The sequence below is a fragment of the Bos grunniens genome, chromosome 6 (genome assembly GCF_055505025.1).
Source record: "Bos grunniens cultivar Pamir isolate PY7600 chromosome 6, Bosgru_T2T1.0, whole genome shotgun sequence".
Classification (NCBI taxonomy): Eukaryota; Metazoa; Chordata; class Mammalia; order Artiodactyla; family Bovidae; genus Bos; species Bos grunniens.
The window spans coordinates 8,971,275-8,994,634 of record NC_141170.1 but is presented as its reverse complement, the minus strand read 5'-3'; the positions used below and the strand labels follow the sequence as shown (position 1 = coordinate 8,994,634).

The 23,360-nt window shown below is 35.8% G+C and overlaps 1 protein-coding gene across 2 annotated transcripts in view; it reads right to left on the bottom strand.

Annotated features, from left to right (window-relative positions):
• RAB28 (RAB28, member RAS oncogene family) overlaps nucleotides 1-21,760 on the bottom strand; it is a 97,978-nt gene extending 76,218 nt beyond the window's left edge. For both annotated transcript variants that reach the window (XM_086407488.1, XM_086407487.1), the window contains exons 1-3: nucleotides 21,460-21,760; nucleotides 16,890-16,986; nucleotides 11,711-11,799 (exon numbers count right to left, since the gene is read on the bottom strand). In XM_086407488.1, coding sequence (XP_086263614.1) covers nucleotides 11,711-11,799; nucleotides 16,890-16,986; nucleotides 21,460-21,534 — 261 coding nt within the window. In that variant the 5' untranslated portion in view covers nucleotides 21,535-21,760. The remainder of the gene's footprint in view (nucleotides 1-11,710; nucleotides 11,800-16,889; nucleotides 16,987-21,459) is intronic.
• Between the last annotated feature and the right edge of the window lie 1,600 nt (nucleotides 21,761-23,360).

The window sequence follows — 23,360 nt, the reverse complement described above, 5'->3', positions numbered from 1 at the left end:
TGAAGGCTGAACTTACATATATTGCACAGTCATTCGTTAAACTACATTGGCTCCCCCAAGTCATTTAGCTTCTCTGGGTCTCAGGTTATTTGCCTAAACACTCTCTATGATCCTTTTCAGTTTAATGACTCTATAATCTTTATGCAAAATCATGTGTCTGATTTATTTTAGCAACTTACAAACCTATTCCTATATTCCTAAATGCTTTGAAATAATGCTCAGCACAGAATTATTTGAAATAATAAGCATAATCCCACTTTTCTTACTAAAATTAACGTCCTACAAACAGCCTCTGAACAAAGTTACTACTCAATCCATTGACTCCACCTTCAGCTGACAGGAGTGATACAATGTATTATGCTTAAAGAGCTCTGCCCTGGAAGTCAAATCAATTTTGGATTATAGTCCTGGCCCTACCATCTACTGATCTTGGGGAATGCTTCTGTCGTCCACCTTTATAATACCTGTCATGATTAAGTGAGGTAATAAAAACAGACTTATTTAAAAAATAAGATACTATACAATCACTGGGAACTTTTTTATTATTATTCTGAATGAATATGAATCATTTTCAAGGTAACTCTGAGCTAGCTTTCACTCTCATAAATTGAGCTTTGACCTATTTGTTGTACAGTCACTAAGTCCAACTCTTTGTGACCCCATGAACTGAAGTACACCAGGCTTCCCTGCCCTTCACTATCTCCCAGAGTTTTCTCAAATTCATGTGTATTGAGTAGGTGATGCTATCTAACCATCTCATACTCTGTGGCCCCCTTCTCCTCTTGTCCTCAACCTTTCCCAGTGTCAGGGTCTTTTCCAATGAAATGCTCTTCACCTTAGGTGGGGAGCTTCAGCTTCAGCATCAGTCCTTCCAATGAATATTCAGGGTTGATTTCCTTTACAATTGACTGGTTTGATATACATGCAGTCCAAGGGACTCTCAAGAGTCTTCTCCAACACCACATTTCGAAAGCATCAATTCTTTGGCGCTCAGCCTTCTTTACGGTCCAACTCTCACATCTGTACATGACTACTGGAAAAACCACAGCTTTGACTGTATGGACCTTTGTCAGCAAAGTGATGCCTCTGCTTTTTAACACACTGTCTACGTTTGTCAGCTTTCCTTCCGAGGAGCAAGCATCTTTTAATTTCATGGCTGCAGTCACCATCTGCAGTAATTTTGACCTATGGTGCCTCTTCAACCTGAAAATTTTTAGAACTATTCGAAGTAACATATTAAAATAGTCATCACAACATGGGTCAACATCTGAACATAACAGAATATATGCAAATAAAACATGGCCAGCATCTTTTGATAATCAGTACTAGACCAGAGTCAAAGAATAAAAACTATAACTGATCTAGACTAGGAATTGCTAAACTATGGCCCCAAGGTCAAATTCAGCTCATAGCCTATATTTGCAAATAAGTTTTATTGAAGCATAGTCACACTCACTTGTTTAAGTTTTATCAATGGCTGCTTTCGCACTATGATGGCAGAGTTGTGTAGCCACAACAAAGAGAGTCTGATCTGTAAAACCTAAAATATTTTCTATCTAGTTCCTTAAGGAAGTTTGCCAATTTCTCATCTAAACTGATGTATCCTAATATTTTCCAATCAGCAATACCTATGAATTGGTCCAGGACTCATAAGAAAGATAGAAGCATGGGGAGCACATGTATACCTGTGATGGATTCATTCTGATATTTGGCAAAACTAATACAATTATGTCAAGTTTAAAAATAAAATAAAAATTAAAAAAAAAAAAGAAAGATAGAAGCGTAAACACTTTTCCATTAATCTAGCAACCCAAATATCTATCGGTTCATATATTCCTTTTTCAATATCATTCAATGAAAAATTATGATTTTTATCTTTGCTCCTAACATGACAACTTTGCACCAGTTTTGAATTACATCAATGTGGTGAAAAACTGAGAAAGAAAAATGAGAAAGCCAAAGACATTAAAGCAAAAGAAGTTCTAGGACTTTTGGTTTCAGCTCAGACATGTAAAGAGTTTGAAAGTCATCACGTTTGTCCTTACATTAAGAAAAAAGCTGGACAAACGGAAAATCAAAGACTTTTTTTTAGACAAAACAGAGACCTGAGTTTGTAGGGCAAAATGACATCCTGAAATCCGGAGAAAGAGGAGTGAATCCAGAAAGTCACCATCAAAAACCTGCTTACCTGGAACAAAAGTCACTAGAACCAGTAAATAGTAGAAATACTTATATGGTAATGTTGGCAAACTGCTGAAGGCTGAGCATGGTCTAGCCTGAGGATCAGAAACTCCTGGGGATACCCTCATACTTTTGGGATACCCTCATACTTTCATGGGTTTTACCTATGGTGAAGAATCAAGAAAAACACCCTCATAGCTCTGGTAGGAGGAAAGAGAAAGTAACCACTGTAAAATATGCCCAGAGCATTGTCCAAAAAAAGGCATACTCTCCAGGAAAAAACCTTAATCAGAGTCTTCTATCACATGCATTTTCCAACTTCAGCCCCTTCTAGCCCACCTATCTCACATAAATGAGAAAAGCTAAAAGATACCTATTAAAGTCATAGACCAAGGACACAAATCCTGAAGTCATACAAGGCGGTGACTTAATCATAAGAGTACAGAATGTTTCCCTCCCTCTATACTTTGCTGCTGCTGCTGCTAAGTCGCTTCAGCCATGTCCGACTTTGTGCGACCACACAGACAGCAGCCCACCAGGCCCCGCCGTCCCTGGGATTCTCCAGGCAAGAACACTGGAGTGGGTTGCCATTTCCTCCTCCAATGCATGAAAGTGAAAAGTGAAAGTGAAGTCGCTTAGTCATGTCTGACTCTTAGCGACTCCATGGACTGCAGCCTACCAGGCTCCTCCGTCCATGGGATTTTCCAGGCAAGAGTACTGGAGTGGGGCGCCATTACCACACATCAATAGGGCTCCAGGATAAGAGTGGAAGATTACATTTGAAAGAGCTGCAAGACACACACTCCAACTAAGGAAGAGTTCAAGATGCACAAAAAGACAGGGGAGGGAAAAAAACAAGGACACTAAAAGAATTGCATGTCTCTGGCATTTAAAGCTTCAGTAAGCATTAAACACAGACCAACTCCTGGCCAAATTAAGATAAAACCTCAAGTTAATTAAAAGGCTATTTATTTCTGCTCTTATCCTAAAGAAAGGCAATGCCAAAGAATTTTCAAACTACCACACAATTATAGTCATCTCACATGCTAGCAAAGAAATGATCAAAATTCTCCAAGATCGGCTTCAACAGTACGTGAATTGACAACTTCCAGATGTTCAAGCTGGATTTAGAAAAGGCAGAGGAACCAGAAATCAAATTGCCAACATCTGTCGGATCACAAAAAAGGCAAGAGAAGTCCAGAAAAACATCTACTTCTGCTTTATTGACTATGCCAAAGCCTTTGACTGTGTGGATCACAATAAACTGTGGAAAATTATTAAAGAGATGGGAATACCAGACCACCTTACCTGCCTCCTCAGAAATCTGTATGCAGGTCAAGAAGCAACAATTAGAACTGAACATGGAACAACAGACTGGTTCCAAATGGGGAAAGGAGTACATCAAGGCTATATATTATCACCTTGCTTATTTAACTTGTATGCAGAGTACATCATGTGAAATCTTGGGCTGGAGGAAGCACAAGCTAGAATCAAGGTTGCCAGGTCAAGTATCAATAACCTCAGATGTGCAGATGATACCACCCTTATGGCAGAAAATGAAGAGGAACTAAAGAGCCTCTTGATGAAAGTGAAAGAGGAGAGTGAAAAAGCTGGCTTAAAACTCAACATTCAAAAAAACTAAGATCATGGCATCTGGTCCCATCACTTCATGGCAAATAGATGGGGAGACAATGGAAACAGTGACAGACTTTATTTTGGGGGGCTCCAAAATCACTGCAGATGGTGACTGCAGCCATGAAATTAAAAGACGCTTACTCCTTGGAAGAAAAGGTATAACAAAGCTAGACAGCATATTAAAAAGCAGAGACATTACTATATCAACAGAGGTCTGTCTAGTCAAAGCTATGGTTTTTCCAGTAGTCATGTATGAATGTGAGTGCTGGAACATAAAGAAAGCTGAGTGCCAAAGAACTGATGCTTTTGAACTGTGGTGTTGGAGAAGACTCTTTAGAGTCCATTGGACTGCAAGGAGATCCAACCAGTCCATCCTAGAAGAAATTGGTCCTGAATATTCATTGAAAGGACTGATGCTGAAGCTGAAACTACAATACTTTGGCCACCAGATACAAAGAACTGACTCACTGGAAAAGACCCTGATGCTGGGAAAGATTGAAGGCAGGAGGAGAAGGGGATGACAGAGGATGAGATGGTTAGATGGCATCACTGACTTGATGGACATGAGTTTGAGCAAGCTCCAGGAGTTGGTGATATACAGGGAAGCTTGGCGTGCTGCGGTCCATGGGTTCGCAAAGAGTAGGACACAAGTGATTGACTGAACTGAACTGAATAGTCCATACATCTTGTCTAGTTTTCAACAAAAAATTAGGAGGAAAACTAAAGGGCAGTTTGAAGAGAAAAGCAAGCATGAGAACCAGAGTCAAACATTAGACAGATTTTGGAATGATCAGACCAGGAATTTAAAATAATTGTGAATAATATTTTAAAGACTCTAATGGAAAAGATAGAAAACTGAAAGAACAGGTGAGTAAAGTACACAAAGAGATGGAAACTCTAAAGAATAATTAAAAGGAAATGCAGATATCAAAAATACTGTAACAGAAATAAGATAACTGATGGGCTCATCAGTAGACGAGACACAACCCAGGAAAGAATCAGCAAATTTGAACATAACAGAAACTTACAAAACTGAAATGAAAAGAGAAAAAAGAATGAATAAAATAGAATATCAAAGAACTGTGGGACAACTCTGAATGTGTATCATATGTGTGACTAGAATATCAGAAAGAGAAGATGGAACTTAAGAAATATGTGAAGTAATAATAGCCAAGAAACTGCCAAAATTAATTAGACACGAAACCACAGATTGAAGAATCTCAGAAAACACCAAGTTGGATAAATACAAAAACATCTACACCTAGGCACATGATATACTTAAGACTCCACAAAACAAAAAACAGAGGGAAAATCTTGAGAAAAGGTAGAAGGCGGAAGCTGAGGGGAGCAAGGGAATACCCTATCTGTAGAAGAACAAGGATAAGAATTATACAGAATTTCTCATTTGAAACCACACAAGTAAGGGAAGAATGAAGTGAAATATTTAAAGCACAGAAAGGAAGAAAAGGACCAATCTAAAATTTCAAATGTAAGATTATCTTTCATAAGTAAGGAAGAAAAAAGACTTACTCAGACAAAAATTGAGAGAATTCACAGCCAAAAGACTTGCCTAGGAAGAAATGTTAAAAGAGGTTCTTCAAGAAGAAGGAAATGATACACATCAGAAACTCAGTTCCATATAAAGAAAGGAAGCATATCAGAGAAGCAACAAGAAAAGGTAAAATAAAATCACTTATTTGTCTTATTCTTAATTAATCTAAAATATAACTATTTAGTAACAGTAATAATGTATTGAGTGATTATATTATAGCATATGAAATGAAAGACACTGATGTCAGGGACAGCAGAGATGAACTGAGAATATTCTTTTATGAAATATTTTATGAACTGTGCAAGAAGCAATGTAATATTGTATGAAAGTGGACTTAGATTAGTTTAAAATGTATATTGTGAATGCCAGAGCAATTACTTAAAAAAGAATGCTTAAATATAATTGACAGGCTAAGAGAAGAGATAAAATGTTCAACTAAAATGAGAAAAGACAGAAAGGAGGGGAGGGAAATAAGCACAAGGTCAGAAAACAAACATGAAAGCTATGAACCCAGCTATGTCAATCAACACTTTAACTGTGAACAGTCTAAATCTACTAATTAAAAGACATTTTCAAGGACACAAACGCTTAAGTCACACAAGGCTGTGACTTAATCATAGGAGTACAGAATGTTTCCCCTCCTCCATACTTCACCACACACCAAAAGGCCTCCAGTATGAGTAGAAGGCTACATTTGAAAGAGCTGCAAGACACAAACTCCAAAAAACCAAGACTCAACTGTATGTTGCCTATAGGAAGCACACTTTAAATACAAAGATACAGGTTAAAAATTAAGGGAGAAAGAAATATTGTGGAACACAAGCAAAAAGAAAGCTGCAGCAGCTATATAAACTTCAGACAAAGCAGACTTCAGAATAAGGGAAATCATGAGGTTTTATAAAGATCAGCATAATGATAAAGGGGTTAATTCTCCAAGAAAACATAATAATCCTTTGTGTATACACACTTAACAACAGAATATCAAAATATGGAGGCCCAAACTGACAGAACTGTATGGAATTCAAAACCCACAGATCCATTAGTACAGTTGGAGATAGCAATACCTCTTTTTCATTAATTGATACACCAAGCAAGCAGAAAGGCAGAAAGTTGACCTGAACAACACTAACAATCAGCTTTATCTAATCGCGTCATTTATAAAACAGTCCATCCAACAGCATTAAAATGTACACTCTTCTCAAGTTTATATGAAACATTCATCAAACATTCACATTCTGGGCCATAAAACATACTTAACAAAATTTATAAGAATAGAAACCATACCAAGCATGTTCTTAGATTACAATGGAATTAAACTAGAAATCAATAATAGAAAGATAGCTGGGAAAACTCAAAATATTTGGAAATTAAACATACTTCTAAATAACACATGGGTCAAAAAAAAGAAGTCCCAGGAGACACTTAAAACATCTTACATAAAATACAATCTATCAAAACTTGAAGATACAGCAAAAACAGTGATTAGAAGAAAGTATAGAGCACTGAATGTGATACATATATCTTGTGACATATATATCTCTTGTGATGTATAATCACAAGAAGAAACATCAAAAATCTAAGCTTCCACTTTAGGAAACTAAGGGAAAAGAGGAATTTAAACTTAGCTCAAACAGAAGAAAAAATAATAAAAATTAGAGCAAAGATCAATGAAACTGAAAAGATGAAAACTATAGAGAAAATTAACAAAAGCAAAAGCTGATAACCTCTAGCCAGGCTAACCAAAAAGAGAGAGACTGAGAAAGAGACACAAATTAATGAGGGATCATTACTGATTCCCATAGACATTAAAAGAATAATGAAGGAATAATATGAACAACTTCACAGCCAAAAATTTGAAAACACAGATGAAACGAACCAATCCTTTGAAACACACAAACTGCCAAAACTCATACAAGCTGCCACTGACTCCCAGAGCTTCTACCCACCAGCTTCAGCACACCAAAGCCAGACCTCTAAGTACTCACCTCTTTGGGAGCCTATAATACAAGCACCTCAAAGCCCTGAGTCTCTCACCACATCAATCAATCCAGCCCTCTTCCAGAAAACTATCAGAAAGCACAACTCCCTCAGAAATGTAACACATTTTGGCAACAACTGAAGTCTGAGAAGAATCTCCAGGGAACTGCTGGAAGTAACTGTCTCTTGGCAACCTTGCAGCCATCTAAACCCACCACCATGTCTCATGTCCCTGATACCCTCTTCTATCAAACATCTATCCACCATTTATCCTTCTGCTATTTACATCTTCATCTCTATCCTGCCCTGTGCTTCCTCTTCCTAATTGACCCTCCAAATGCTCCTCTTCTTTCCAAATCTTTCTGCCATGACTTTTGGAAATCACACTCTTAAGTGATTCTACATCTTAACAAACTCTTGATAAAATCCTTCTACAAACAAACAATCCTTCTACATCTTAACAAACTCTTGATAAAAATTTCCTCTATTTTCCATCTTAACTTCACCATTGTCGAAAAAAAAAAAAACAAAAACTCTTCTCTTTATAAACCTTAAGACTTCTGGTAGATAACTACAATAATATTAGATAGCACTTTGTTTTCATGGGCTTCACTTATCACTATACCAAATAAGTATGATGAGTTGGTAAATCAAATGGACACCATTTTCAAAAGAATAATGAATAGCAATCTTGAAATAACAAACACTGTGGCAGCACTTAACAATATTATAAGGTATTTCCAAACTTAGTTCTAAAATTTAACAGATACAATACAAACAACTTAATGAAAGGTTGCTCACTTCCAAAACGCAGGCATTTTTTTCTTGCTTATTTGTACAACAAATAATCTACTTTAGATTTTAAATATAGAAATGAATTAAATCATATAGATTATACAATAGTCATAACGTACAACCTCTAAGAAGGAACACTAACAGCAAAGAGGGCTGTAAATATAATCAGTTACAAGTTGGCAAATATCCAACTGAAAAAAAATTCAAAGTAAAAGACAGCAGAGTCTCAGGGAGTCCAAGTTCGAGATCTGCTGTCTCCCCAGCTGTCATACGAGCACCATATCCTTTTGTTGGTGGTTAACAAGGTGGCTCATCTGCATGGGGCAGTGGCACACAATAGTAGTTATGTTCTCCTACCTCACAAATGACTACACTTCATTGAGTTTATACTCAGTAGAGCAGTGTTTGCAAACCACTTAGATTCCAGGGCGGAAAGAGCTACAAAAACGAAACATCCAGTCCTTCTGTGAGGTTTGTTATTAGCCTCTGTTAGCCACAGGTTACACGGCACTAAACACTATGTGCTGTGTGTTTGCTTGCAACCACTATGAAAAATAGCCTATAACATCTTTCTGAAGACTCCTAGAAAATTTTAAGTTAATTTAAAATCAGGGAATTTAACTGGGACATACAATTCTTAGAACTAGTTTTTGACAAAACACCTCACGAGTTCTTTCTTGGATGTCAATTCGATTTTGTTTTAACCAACACTATTCAATACACTATCACTAAAATTCAATGCTACTGGTTGAGAAAAAGTGAAGACGGTAAAAAGTGAAGAAGGTAAAACAATCGGTTTGATTTGAATCTAAGTTAGTTCCTAGCCTACAAAGAAACTTCTTCCTGGATGATAAAAAATGCTTTAAAAAAAACAGATTCATAGCTTAATAACCCAATTATGTTTAATTCTTTCCATACACATTACATAAGTTAGAGAACCTAGAACATAAACCTAAATAATACATTATACTGATGCCCTCAAAATAGCTTGTCAAAACATTTCTCAAAGATTTCTACCCTTTAGCATGTGCAAAAAAATCTGAAGTATTCATTAGATGCACAATATACAGGATCCACAATGATTCTAAACACAAATCTACTTTGAAGACTAGTTATATAATTATATAACATTATTAAACACTATTAAAATGTTTATGAAAGCATTGTTTTTAAAAGTAACATTTCCCCCAATTTATAGTAAAGAACTATAGTCAGAGCTTCTCTGGTCTGGGTAAAAAAGTTTACATATATTTTAACAAAAGAAACTACTGTACTTTATTGTATTTTTATATAGCATTTAACTTAGAATCTCTGGAAAGCAGAAAACATTTATGACAATTCATTTTATCATCTCAGAATTCCTACTTTCCTGGAATGATTTCATGAAAATGTTCATGTACTTCCTAGAAATACTTTACTGCATTGTTTTAATAAACCAAGGTATATGCTTTACAGAGATTATAATATATAAACAATGTAAGGCACTGTCAAAAAAGAAAATCAACAAGTACCTTCAAAATAGAAATCTCATGTAACATTCTCTTTCTCCCAAAATATGAATTACATTAGAAATGAATACAGACATTTTATTAAACTCAACTATTCTCGAAGATGATGGAGTTTTTAAAATTTCTACAAATTTGCCCATTAATGTCTGCTGACTTTAAACAGCTACCTGATAGCATAAAACACACACTATAAAGAACTATAAAGATTTGAGGGGATGGTCACACAGCATCGTACATGTACTAAATATCACTGGTTATACACTTTGAAAATGTTTGTTTTTATACTACGTGAATTTCATACCAATATTGATTTTATATAATAATTTTATAATATTAATAAACTTTAAATTCCTATAAATCAAATTACAAATTTGATAAATTTTGTTTTAACCAACACTAAATACATCAAATTTTTTAATGATTTGGAGTAAGGTAAAATTAAGAGAGTCTAATCCACACACATTATATTCCCCTAATTTTTAAATGAAAAAAAATTTATTAATTGAATGTTATATTATTTACTCTGAGATGCATAAAAACTTCCCATTCTCCACTAACTCTGGATATATCTATGAACCATAAAAAGTTATTCTATTTTACATTCAAATATCATTAGAAGCTTAACTAATCTAGTTCTCATTTTTTTAAATCAAATATGTATCTATGTAGATAGATTTTAATGGATCAAAGAGAAAAGAAACTGTCATTTTTCAAATCCTAGTTTACCAACTAGGTGAATGAAACAAGGACTGTGGCTTTCCACAAACCTCTTCCCAATAATTTTTCTTTACCTTACTATCTACTTTAAATATAACCAGTTTAAAATAGAAAGAAACAACAATAAAAAAAGCCAGACACAAAAACTTGAGACATATTTTTTAAGAGGAAAATGAACAGGCATAAAATATTAAGTCACATGGTCACAGGCGAAATTTTTTCCAGGAGACAAAGAACATGTAGAAGAGAAGGTGAAGAGGAGTCCTAAAAGTCTAATCTATATGTCAACAACGCAAACACACAGCTCGAGGGCCTTCAGACATCGTCAAGAACCATGCGAGCCTCAGCCTTCTCTGCATATTTCAGAAAATAACTCAGAATCTATTTTCCACCCAAAATTAAGGCAATGGTATTTGTTAAGGACCAACTTCATACAGAAGAGTGCTTAAAACTCTGCCTTCATTTTCTAGATTCATTTTTTTATGAGCAACACAGTTCCTCAAAACCAAGTTATGATTCTCCACATAAAGCATCAAACTCCAACAAGGAACTAAATGAGGATCATGAATATTACCCCCAACACCTCACGATGAAATGAAAGATACACACCAACTCAAAGTGGAGAAAGAGCAAAAAACAGAATGCCAATAATTAAGTACATTAATTACTATGCATATTTCTATTAGCATAATTTAATTTTAAAATCTATATATCTATATAAGCTCATGTTGCCAATGATTTTTTGTTATATAATTATTCAAGTAGTTTTCCTTACTCTACATAGACTTTCTTCTGAAAACACACTACACATGACTATCATGTTAAAAAACTGTATGTGCTTCATATATAGTCATACTTAGTTTCCTGATATATCTATTAAATCTGAGCACTTATAAATATTTAATAAATTAATTCATAGCATAAAAAATATATACATATATATGTTTTTGTCCTTACAATTTAAAATGAAATTAAATTTTCCTAATAATTTTCATTCAATTTATATATTCTGTAAGTGGTGAATGTGACCAAAATCAGTTACTACGTATCAAAATATCATTTATTACTACATGTATTAAACTTCTGACAGTAATATTAGTAATACAAGTAGCATATGAAAGCTATTAAGATATACCCAGTTCCCTGACCCAAATCATTCCAAACACGACTTTGAGGGAGGATGAAATAAAAGGATTAGCACAAATGTAAAATCCGGCCCCCTACATATGATATAAAAATCAAGGTAGAAAGAGCCTATGTGTGTGTGGTCTGTGTATGTACCTGTCTATGCACTTGTAAGCTGAGTATATTCAGTATTGGAATAATCATAAAATTCATTTCATACCTGTGCTCCATAGATATATTTATCCAACATCTTGCCTCCTATTGTCTGCCCTCCTATGTCCCAAACTTGAAGAGTAACATTCAAGCTTCCTAGAATATAAAATGGAATATAAAAATAAGAAAAACAGGAACAATTTAACAACTCAATACAGTTTCACAGAACATTAAGTCACAGTGATAAACTCTGAACCTAATGTGCATGTTTATTCCGCATGTTCACATAAGTGGGATTGTGAAATAATGCTGTCAAAAGAGATTAACAGTGGGGAATTTAGGTTTACACTTTACCCCAGTTCCATGCAACCACATTTATAATCACCTTCAAAACAAAAGAAAATAAATAAAGTTTTAATTCACAAACATCTTTTTTTTTCTTTTTTCACAAACATCTTAAACCTTAAATTTTTTTTCTTATACAGAGACTAAAACAATAAAGCACTTGAGTGTGGAGTAAGATATATAATTTAAAAATTAAAATTGAACTTTACCTTATTGCATATAATGAATTTTGCTGTAACTTCTAAACTCTACAGGTTCTAAATAAAACTCACAAATTACCAACACACTACAAAAATGGTCTCAAGGTTTCAATTCGAATGAAGTTTTAAATTTGAATGTCAGTTACTATATATGATAGTGAACATAATTTTAAAATTACATGTTTTCAAATTTAACTTATAAAATATAAATATTTTGACAGCCATATTCAGTACTGATGTAGGATACATACCCAAGATATCACAAATTATTATGATGCATTTATATCTGTTCAAAGCATTACACTGAAACTAATTATAATATGTGCTTCAAAGCCCTCATAAAATAGAGTAAATCTATTTGATGATTTCACAAATCTCTTCCCCATACAAACATTATAAAAGCATTCTAAATTACTAAAAGGCAATCTTTAAAATTCTTTCATCCATTTTGCAAAATATTTACTGGATAAAAAATTTATAAGACGTTATTCTCTATTATCAATGCAATTAGTGACTAGACAAAATTTAAAGACCAAGTTCAATATGCTTTGTATTTTAACATTTCAGACTGTTTCTCCTAATAAAATTACGCTGTTTTCTCCAAAGGTGGACAGAATTTTAATCAGCATCTCCCACACCAAAAACGTATCTTTCTGAATGATTTGCCAATCAGGAAAACTCAAAATCTTAGATACTAAAAGACTAGTCTCACTTCAAAAACAAACCAAAAAATGTTATATAGATATGAATTTTTATACCAATGCAAAACACTAAAATTGGAGAATGTTAGTCACACCATTCAACTTAGCAACTGGAAAGAAAGTACAACACTAGATTAACCAGTCAACTTTTACCCTTAACTCTAAGTTTTGTAGGGTCTGTATTACAATCTTTCCATTATCTGGATGTAGTTCTGTTCCATCTGCCAACCTGCAGGATTTACATGAGGAACTTCCACTAGCATTAATGAGAGCTACTGAAGTTTATCACCCGTCATCTTCCCACATATACACACTTCCAACACTCACAGCGTACTGACTGAAGTGTTCTTAGAGCTCTACAAATACAAAAACCAAATGTTACAGACGAAGACTCACCCAACAACTTGTATAAAGCCAGTATCTTAAAAATCTAAATTTTTAAGGAATTTAAGAAAATTTAATTGAGAAAATTAAATTCTAGAAAATTAAGAAATCTAAATTCAAAATTCACTGTCCTACAATGCTGTCTCAAATTAAGCAGGGGAGAAAGGGCTAGCTGACACCAGAAGAATGTCATATAGTTTCAGGAGTCTCTAAATAAACAGGCAGTACTCTATTCATTTTACTAACAAGACTCTTTAGTTAAATGTTTACTTCAAAAACCAGTCCTCAAACAGTGTTAACTTTTTAAAGATTTTAGGCAAACTTAATAAAGGGCATTTAATACCATTTTATTCAAGGTCAATAAACCTAACTTCATATCAAGAAATATGAAGCTTTTTTCTTTACATTCTGATATTTAGACCCTATCCTATCTATAACTTTAGAAGTATCATCTTCACTACATACTCAAAATTCTGACAACATAATTTCAAGACTTAAAATCATTTATTCAACTCTCTCCCACCTGAGAGGTTTATATTCCTGTATTGAAGGAATATTTGTTAAATCCATACCTTTCCAAATAAACACTATTTGTTGTTCTTGGCTTGTTTTTCTTTAATATACATATTCTAGTGCCTCAGATAAAAATAGCTGTGTATTACTAATAACCCACTAATATACAATGTTAACCAAAAAACAAACAACTTTTCTTGTTACAGCTTCAACAAATGATATTAACTTCATGGTTATTTCATGTATCAAGAAATGTATTTTCAACTTCCACATTTGAATTTTAGGCTTATTAACACATAAAAATAAATCAGAGTTCCTCCTATTTGGGAAACAAAATAATACAGAATTCAAATTAATATTCCCTTTAGTTCTAACAAGCAAAAACATATTAAGTCTTCTAGTATACTTTCAAAGTGACAAGCCTATAAAACTATTTAAGAATTTGCAAATAATCAGCATTGCAAAATTTTTAAAAACCAAGAATCCATTAAAATAAATTTCTAACTAATAAAGAATGTTAAGGAGGAAACTGTCAGCAATCTAATCCTAAATGCAAAATGCTACTCCTGCTCCTCTATAAGAAATGACATTTAACTAGGGAAAAAAATAAATAAATGAGGTGACAAAATACAGGTAAGTTGCTTTTGGTATGAATCAAAGCCACCAAGAGGATTCAACAGTGACCTTGTAGAAGTACACTTGGTGCCTTGGTTAACCTTACTTAAAGTGCTGCACAGTCAAGATGGAACTAAAAACACAAGTCTGCCCACTTCTTGTACTAAAGACTTAGAAATCCTTTTCACAGTAGAACGCTGTTTACTGGACTGTACCCACAAGCTTCCTGAAAGTATTTTGACTAAGGCTCTTAAGAAGCTCTATCAGCAGAATCTCTGACTAACAGATACACTATTTTAAGCAGTAAAATCTGCACAGTGGTTGCATCCAGACTATACAGCATACCAGATCATGAAATATACTAACACGGATGAGTATTTGCAAAGTAATGACCTTGAAAACTTGCATGAAGAGAATGTCAATAGATGGACAGGAGGTATTATACCTCTAACGAACCGAATGGATAGAAGACTCACTAGAATACTAACAAATACTAGATTTGCCTCCTGTGCTGCTATACCATAAATTTAATAATGCTGCCTATAATGTTTCAGTAAATGATACAAATATTAATCACTGGGCACAATGAATTAAAATTAAACTATACAAAGGGTATACTATAAACCTTTATTCATCTTATTTCTTAATATACCTATAATATCAAATCAAGCCAAACTTTTTCCTACTAATATTTATACAATAATTTTAAATCCACTAAACAGAATAAAACCAACTGCTTTTATATAAAAAAAAATTTTTTTCTGGAACTCTGCCCATCAAAATAAAAGCTAAAATCAGGAAAATTAAAACATATATTCAATAAGAGTAAGTACTTTCTACTCTAAAATATATTATAAATTTGGATTTCAAAAATAACAAATACTTTTTACAAAGTCATCAAAATTCAAAAATGGCTGGTATTGTGCAAAGAACTAGAAATCATCAACATGTATTACACATATAAAATGTTTAGAATCAGCATTAAAATGTTTTTAATGTCTGAATAGGTGCTTGCTCCTTTACTTAAGTCTTTGAACTCAAAAATCAGAAAAATTAAACAATATTCATAATACAGAAAGTTACTGCTTCTGCTAGTTAGCACTGAAACAAAACAGTAATTAAATACATACTGAGGTTCTCTGTGTACAGCTGGCATCTCTGAAGAAACTGTTGTAAAGTAAGTTTTCAGTAAATATATTACCTGATTTCTACATGTATTCTGCTAGTGATTGGGGTAAATATTCTATTTATATCAGCATTAACCTATCCATAAGCTAATAATAAAAAGGAGATTTTCAGTTTTTAATACATACAAAAATGCAAATGAAACAAAATACACACGTTTCTCATTAAACCTCTTTCTGAACAATAACTTAGTAATGGATAATTGGAATTTGCTTCTGAAGCTATATCTTCTTCTTATTTATTTTTCATTGGTAGTCGAGTAACAACCATCAAAATATAAGAGTATATTACTAGTGAGATATGCAGAATATGTTCAATTACCAAGAGTTTTCATTAGCTGTTCTAAAACATTCATAGAGAGTTGTCTGATGGATGGAGTATTTGAGAGACTAATATATTTCAATAATATTAGAATTTATTAAACCCCTTCCCACTATATCACTCACGTTCCAGTATATGAATCTGACACTACACTTGCAACTGTTTTTATTCACATGTGTTTCCTCAGAGAGGAGAGAGATGGACTGGTTTATGAAGTCAATCAAGACAAACTGCTTTTAATAAAATACTTTAAACACATAATTTAAGCACAAGTGAATGGACAGAGCATTTTAAAGCCCCAATTGTTCAGAAACTAACTTAAAACAGAAACCACTCTTTTTTGTTATTATTTCCCTGTATTTCCCACAAAATGTGCTGCAACTGGCATCTAAATAGTTTCTTTGCATGGTGAACTGAAACATCTTGAATGCTCAAACTGTATTTTTATGAGTGCCTAGGGACCCTAAATTTTAGTGGTCTATTAAATGCCAGCAATTTCATGCTGCCTTGCATAAAACAGCATTCACATATTAGAGCACAGAAGTTCCATAGCTACATTATACTTCTGTTCCAACTTTCTCTCAAACAAAAAACTGAAGCAGAGGCTAATCAAAATAACATTTAAAAAAATAATCCTTTCCAGTCTTCTCACATTTAGTTTGTACAATATCTGTTGATAATTATATGGCATTTGATTTTGTTTTTAAGGTTAGAATTTTATAAGCAACTATTGTTTATCCTCAAAAAACGTGCAACAGTCAAAAACAGTGTAGAGTGGGGAGTATATAAACTTTTTCCTTACACACATGAACAGTATGTCTTCACGATAGATGCTGATGAAAGAACCTCCCTAAGACACATTTACTGATTACATATATTTTCACACAGAAACAGTACCCAAATGTTACACATTTCTGCTTATGTCTCTTATCGTCAGATGTGAACGAACAACTTTCTATGTTAAGACATTTTAGTCTCTTACCTGGCAATGTTATTCTTCTCAAAAAGAAATCCAATCCTATAGTTTGTTTGTACTGTTTCCCAAAAGTTTCTTGAGCAAAACAGGTAGCTAAGGAGGTCTAAAAAATTGATGCACAGAATATCAAAATTAATGTCTTTGGCTTTAGAAATGTAAACAAAATCACTACTATATCTTATTAAGTAATCTTAATATTTATACTCCAATTATACCAACAAGCAACTTTAAGCAGTTCTAATCAACTACAAGGGGAAGAGGGACTTTTCATTCCACCAAGTACATTTCACTTGCCAACCAGCTATCAGTGGCAACAACACACTAATCAGCTAAATCTCTTTAAATCTCCTTATATCTCCTGACTGTCAACCTCCTATTCCTTGCTAGAAATTAGAATTTCTATTTATCAACAGAAAAAACTAAAACAACATGAGTACAGATCTGAATTTTATATGCCCCTATATATCAGCTCAACACAGCTTTCACAGATGTTTCATTTCTGAGGTCAAACATCTGAGTAGTTTGTATCCTCAGCTAATAAGAAGTAAAGCTAATTAAGGAAAGGAGAACCTGTTTATACAATTTCTTCTTTCCCCCTAAGAAATGTGTCTAATTTTTTTCTGCATTAAAAATGGTAAATGAAAATGATTCTATAGAACTCATAGTATTTATCTTTTAAATTAAGAAATTGAAATTTTTAAGATTAATATTAAGCAGGCAAAAATATATTCAAGAAGTAGAAAGCTTAACAGTCACAAGAATATTATAACTAGAACAAATATATATCTACATTTTTAAAATAATAATCAAAGTTACACTCAAAACTCTAGTTTCTTTACAGAACCATTTCTTACCAATGCAAACAAATAATTAATCATTCTAGTGAAATAACTCAAAAGCTCCTTAAACATTTGTAATGCACTATTTATTTATAAACATCCCCTAAAAGAAGAGAAAGGGAGCGTCATTAAGCTTTTCTGCTCTTCAAGACAGATTCTCAAAGAATAACTCTTTTTTATTTTAAAAGTAATATTAGATGTCAACTCCTAAAATAATGAAATCTAAAATTTGCAAGATAGCTTATTATAATTATGACATAAGTGCAAAAGAAAACTGGGCCAAACTTTCTTTCAAAAAAACCCTAAAATTCCTTTGACATAAGAATCATATTTTTCAGATAAATGACAATTTGCACACACTAATTCCAATTCATCTAATATTTAAATAATCAGCATTTGTAAGAAACTGCTAAAATATTTGGTCAAATATATATTGAGCACCATAAGAAAGATGTTCTGCTACACTCTGAGAAATAAACTCACTACACCAAAATGAAAATTCATTTGGCTTCCTTGATAACATAAAAACTGAGAGATAAGAAGAAAAAAAAAGTAAGCATTCCTTTTTAAAGCCTTTTTTTATTTAGCCTTGTTTATGCCAGAGAACTCATTTAACTTAGAGCACAAAACTATCTATGAAGAGGCTAAGGGTTCTAAAGAAAAATAATTAACACTACTTATACTATTACAGATATTTCAAAATGTTTAATATATGGATGGTTGAAACACTTTCATAAGTCTAAGAGAAATCCAAAGCACATGTAACTTCAGCAGAGTGTTTCTTTTCCTAAAAATAGGACTTCTGGATTTTGAAAGCCCTACCCTCACACTTTTGAGACATATAAAATTAGAATTTTCAATTGGAATAAAGTATGACTTGTCAAAAGTATAGCTCATTAGGAACAACGAATATTAAAATGGGTTCTTACATCATCTCCAGACATCTTACTACAAAAATTAAAGAGGAGCATCTGAATCAGCAGGAAAAAGGCAATTTCTCTCCAATTATCTAGATATTATGCTATCTGTCTCATTTGATAATTTCTCATAAGTCATTGTAGAAATACCTTTCTTAAACAATTATGAAGTGAGCAACCATCTATCAAATCTGATTCTTTATAGTTTTTTTTTTGTTTGTTTGGTGAACTTTTGCTAACAATTTTTAACCATACTACCTTTACTAATACTGAAAAGACACCATAAAAGGATATTTTGCCTCAAAAAAAAATCTTAATATATAATAAAATTCAAAGTATGAATCAAAGGAATCAAAACAGGAAAGAAATAGAAAAATGTGTTAATGGAAGGAGGTGCTAAACTTCTCTTGCATAAACTGTTAGTGGTCATCGCAATACTCTATTGCTTTTGTAAGGATATATAAATATGTCCTGATTAGAACTAGGCAAAAAAAAAACAACTGATGCCTAAAAACGGACTGGAGTTAAATCAGGATACAAGTAAGAATGAAAGAGAGGCTGAATTCATAAAAGAAAATGATGGTAAAAGAAACAGAATGGGAATCAGTAGCTGCCAATAATCTGAAAACTGAATATGGCATGGAAAAAAATAGCAGCTTGACATAAGAACAATGAAAAAAAGATAAGATGTCTGATGCTGGCATCCAGAAATTTCTGGGAGAAAAAACATCTTTACAATTTTAAAACAGATGAGTCAACATGACAAAGACTTAAAGAACACCAGTATCCCTTGGAGCAGAATAGTATCCCTAATTCCATAATATAGAATGAAAAAAATACACTTTGTCACATATTAGAATTTTAGATATGAAAAGTCATAATTATTCACACTAAATTAGCAAAAAGAGGACAATACATGACAGGCTAGAGGAAAAACCTAGGTAGAAAGTTATGAACAGATTTCAACTGAGAAATACATGCATGATAACAAATGAGTACTGGGAGAAAAAATAAATAAAAATTTAAAGAATTATGACAGAATATAGGATAATGGACAACTTTCATCTTTTTTTTGAGGTGTATTAGTATTATAGTCATTATCATTTTAAACAGGAAATAAATTTTTATGTGTGGAGGATAAAAAGATTTAGAAAGTGAAAAATCAGAAGGCATTCAAAAGAAAATACGAATGATGAGAAAAACTATAAAAATAGAACTTAAAGTTTTTATTGTGTTAGAGACAATGTTGACTTATTTAAAATAATTCATCCACTCAAAAAGTTGTTATAAACGTACAAAAAGTCATATAATTAATACTTGACTAAGAAAAGTGATCCCAAGTTCTTTTCTTCCTCAAAACGTTTAAAAGTAATCAGAGAATATTGAATTGTTTCTCCTCAACAGTAAAAATCAGTAACAAAATATCACGGATGGCAAGAAAGAAATGAACAGAATTCTCCAAACTCTGCCTATGAATGACACCTTTCCCTAGGAACTGAAATCTCAGCACGAAAGAAGCGAACAGCTGTGCAGTGCCAACTGCCAAGGGAAGAGGTATCGAGCAATGGTTACCACAGAAACCAGCATCCAAACTACACCAGGCACACGGAAACATCGAGTGGAAAACAGAACACTGGTAACAATAATAAACCCGCGTTTCTGGAGCTTCTGGTTGGGAAAAGGGACGGGAGAAGCAAGGAGACAAACTTTAGCAGTATGACCAGACAGCGTTGGCGCCACTGACAGAAGCGACAGGTGTGAAGGCTCCCTGGGCAGAGGCTCTGCTCCTTGTTTGGGGGGCGGGGCGGATCCAGAATCCTTCAAGATCTTACCAATGGTCTTCAAAGAGCCAGGACCGGGCAATGTTTGCTCCATTTCAGGAGCTCCACAACCCTGGGTTAAAGACCCTTGCCTCGGAGGTAAAGGGGACTGGCGGCCAGATATTCTCACGCACTCGCTTCATTCAATCAACTGTCGTCACAGGACAGATTTTAAGGCAAGGATGCCATCTGTCATGCCAGCAGCCCTGCCCTCAGCACCCAGGCTATAAGAGGAGCTCGAGAGATATTTATTGAATGAATGTTTGCGTTGACAGGTGCTGTGCTGGGGAACAGAGATGAACAGGTATGATGCTCTAACACAGAAACTAACGTTTAGTCTGTCCACTCGGTGTCCTGCAAGCTGCATGTAGATGTTTACATTTACTGTGGATTCGCACACATTACCCCTCCGAAACGACCCCTATCAACATACCCACCCTGCAGATGAAGCACAAATAGGGACAGCAATTTGCCCTCCAGTGACTCGACCAGTAAAGTGATGGGAGCCCCAACTGTCTCACCCAGGGAGCCTGATTCCAGAATCAAGCTCTTGGGAGCTCCCAGTGCAGCGGAGGCATCAGAAACGGTAAACGGGGTTGGGGGAAGGCGCAAAGTGTGACCTGGACTAAAGGAAAAACAGGTAAGATGTTTTGGCAAATCATTGCTAGTCCTCAGAGGCGAGAAGCTGGAAAGCTTCCCAGGGAGGCGATGCTGGCTCAGGTCTTGAAGAGAAGCAGGAGTTCGCGATCCAGGCAAGGATTAGGAAATGACTTTTTTTTTTTTTTTTAAAGGGAGCTGGACAGCTCTCGTCGGACTTCAAGCGTCTAATTTGTGTCGGGCCCCAAGCCACCTCCTGGCGGGCCTGAGCCCAGACTCCCAGGCACTCGCGGAAATACGGCGACGCCCGGGGGGACGGGGAGGAGGAGGAGGTTCGAAGGGCGCCGGGGCCGCGCCGGGATTCCTTGCAGGCCTGGCACGGCGGGCGCACCAGAGGACTGACCTTCCCGGAGGTGCCGTCCCCCAGCACGACGATTTTCAGTTGCCGGTCCAGGCTCTCCTCCTCAGAGTCCGACATGGTGTCCCAGGAACGAGGCCCGCCTACCCTCCCTCCCACCGACCCCACCCCCGCGAAATAGAAGAAGGAAGGGAAGGAGGGGGATCTCCGGGGGCGGGGGAGAGGAGGAACGCCGGCAGCGGGGACAGGACTCCCCCCACCCCCGGCCCCGGTGTCTCAGAGGCCACTGGAAGTATCCGGGAAGAATCACTCGCCGGCCGCCATCTTGCCCGCCGCCCCGCCCCTTGAGCCCGGCCCCGCCCCCACAGCACCGCGCGCTAAGTCGGGCGCACAGCCCCGCCTCCACCGCGCGCTACGTCGGGCGCGCGGCCCCGCCTCTGCGCCAACCCGCGCAGACCGCGAGCCTCCCTGGCGGGCCGGCCCAAGTCCCGGCCTGAGCCGAGGGGGCTCTTTGAACCGAGCGGGCGAGACGCGACACTACCCCTCGCACGGACCGTTAGCGAGATGAAGAGGGAAAAAAAAGAGTATAATTTAAACTAGGTAGAAAAAACAGGGGCAAAGTAGCGCGTAGACGTTCTGTGAAATCCCCCTGTTTCCATCATCTCCCCCTGTGGAGATCCCTGAAGCGAATGGTTTAGCCTGACTAGGCGGGTGGGCGGGGTGACACCGAGGCTGCGCTCCGCGGTTGCCAAGGGAGTTCGGACCCGGAGATGAGGCAGCGGGGCGGGGCCTGTCTCTGGGCGCCCGGGACGCCAGTTGCCAGGAGGAGCGCGCGCAGGGGAGGAGGGGCCTCGCGGCTGCCTGGGTCCTGAGGGTCGCGCGCCCGGAAGAACTGCAATACCGCCGAGGAGCAAGAGATGGCTAAGAAAGTGTAACTGCCGCGGGGCGATGCCGCGAGAGTGAAATGTTGGCTTGGCGCAGCCTTCTCGTTTTTTACTCCTCTCAGATCCTGCGTTTTCTTAGCCAAACGGCGGAATCCCATGGTTCCTTCACGAAGTGCTTAAGCTGGAGCCACAGTTCTCAAAGTGTGGTCCGGGTTACCCTGCAGGGTCCCAATAAAGACGAAACTACTTTCCTAATAATTCATTTTTCTTTCCTTTTTCACGTTCATGCGCTCACAAATATACCTAGAAGTTTTCCAGAGGATGCATAATCTGTATGGCATCACCAGTGAGAGCTAAAGGGGCAAACGTTTCTTGGTACCCATTTCAATGGAATAATGAGAATTATAACAACATAAAAACTTTGGGGGTCCACAATAATTCTTAAGAGTGTAAAGGGAGGCCTTGAACCCTAAAATTTTGAGAACTGCTATTATGGATGATCTCAGTCCAGTAGGGTAGGTAAAAAACATTATTGAACTTTTCAACATAGTCAGATAAATTACACAATATTAATGCCGGCCTACTATGTCTCCTTGTTAATTACTTTTAATGGATTATCAGGTTCACTCCTCATGGGAGCCCTATAAATTGGGTAGAATTATCTCATTTTACAAATTAGGAAGCTTAAGTCACAAAAAGCTTAGCTCAGAGGCAGTAGTTCTCAAAGAATATGGGAATTCAAATGGGAAAGCAGTAAAGAGTAAGCAAGTACTCATGCTGGCAGCCGAACTGAAGTTCTAATTACAGACCCTCACTCACTAGAGGTGTGACCTTGAGCCTCAATTTCCTTATCTATAAAAGAGAGGCACCGCTTTTTTCATAGGGTTGAGAATTAAAGTAACCACTGCAAAGTAAAACAGTACAATGGCTTGCATATAATAAGCACTCAGTACTAGTGGGTATCACCTCCTGGACATCATTAGATATGGTCCGTATTGATGTGTCACTGCTTTCTACTCACGTTACCTGAAACCCAGGGCTCCAGTGTAGAGTCTCAGTCCC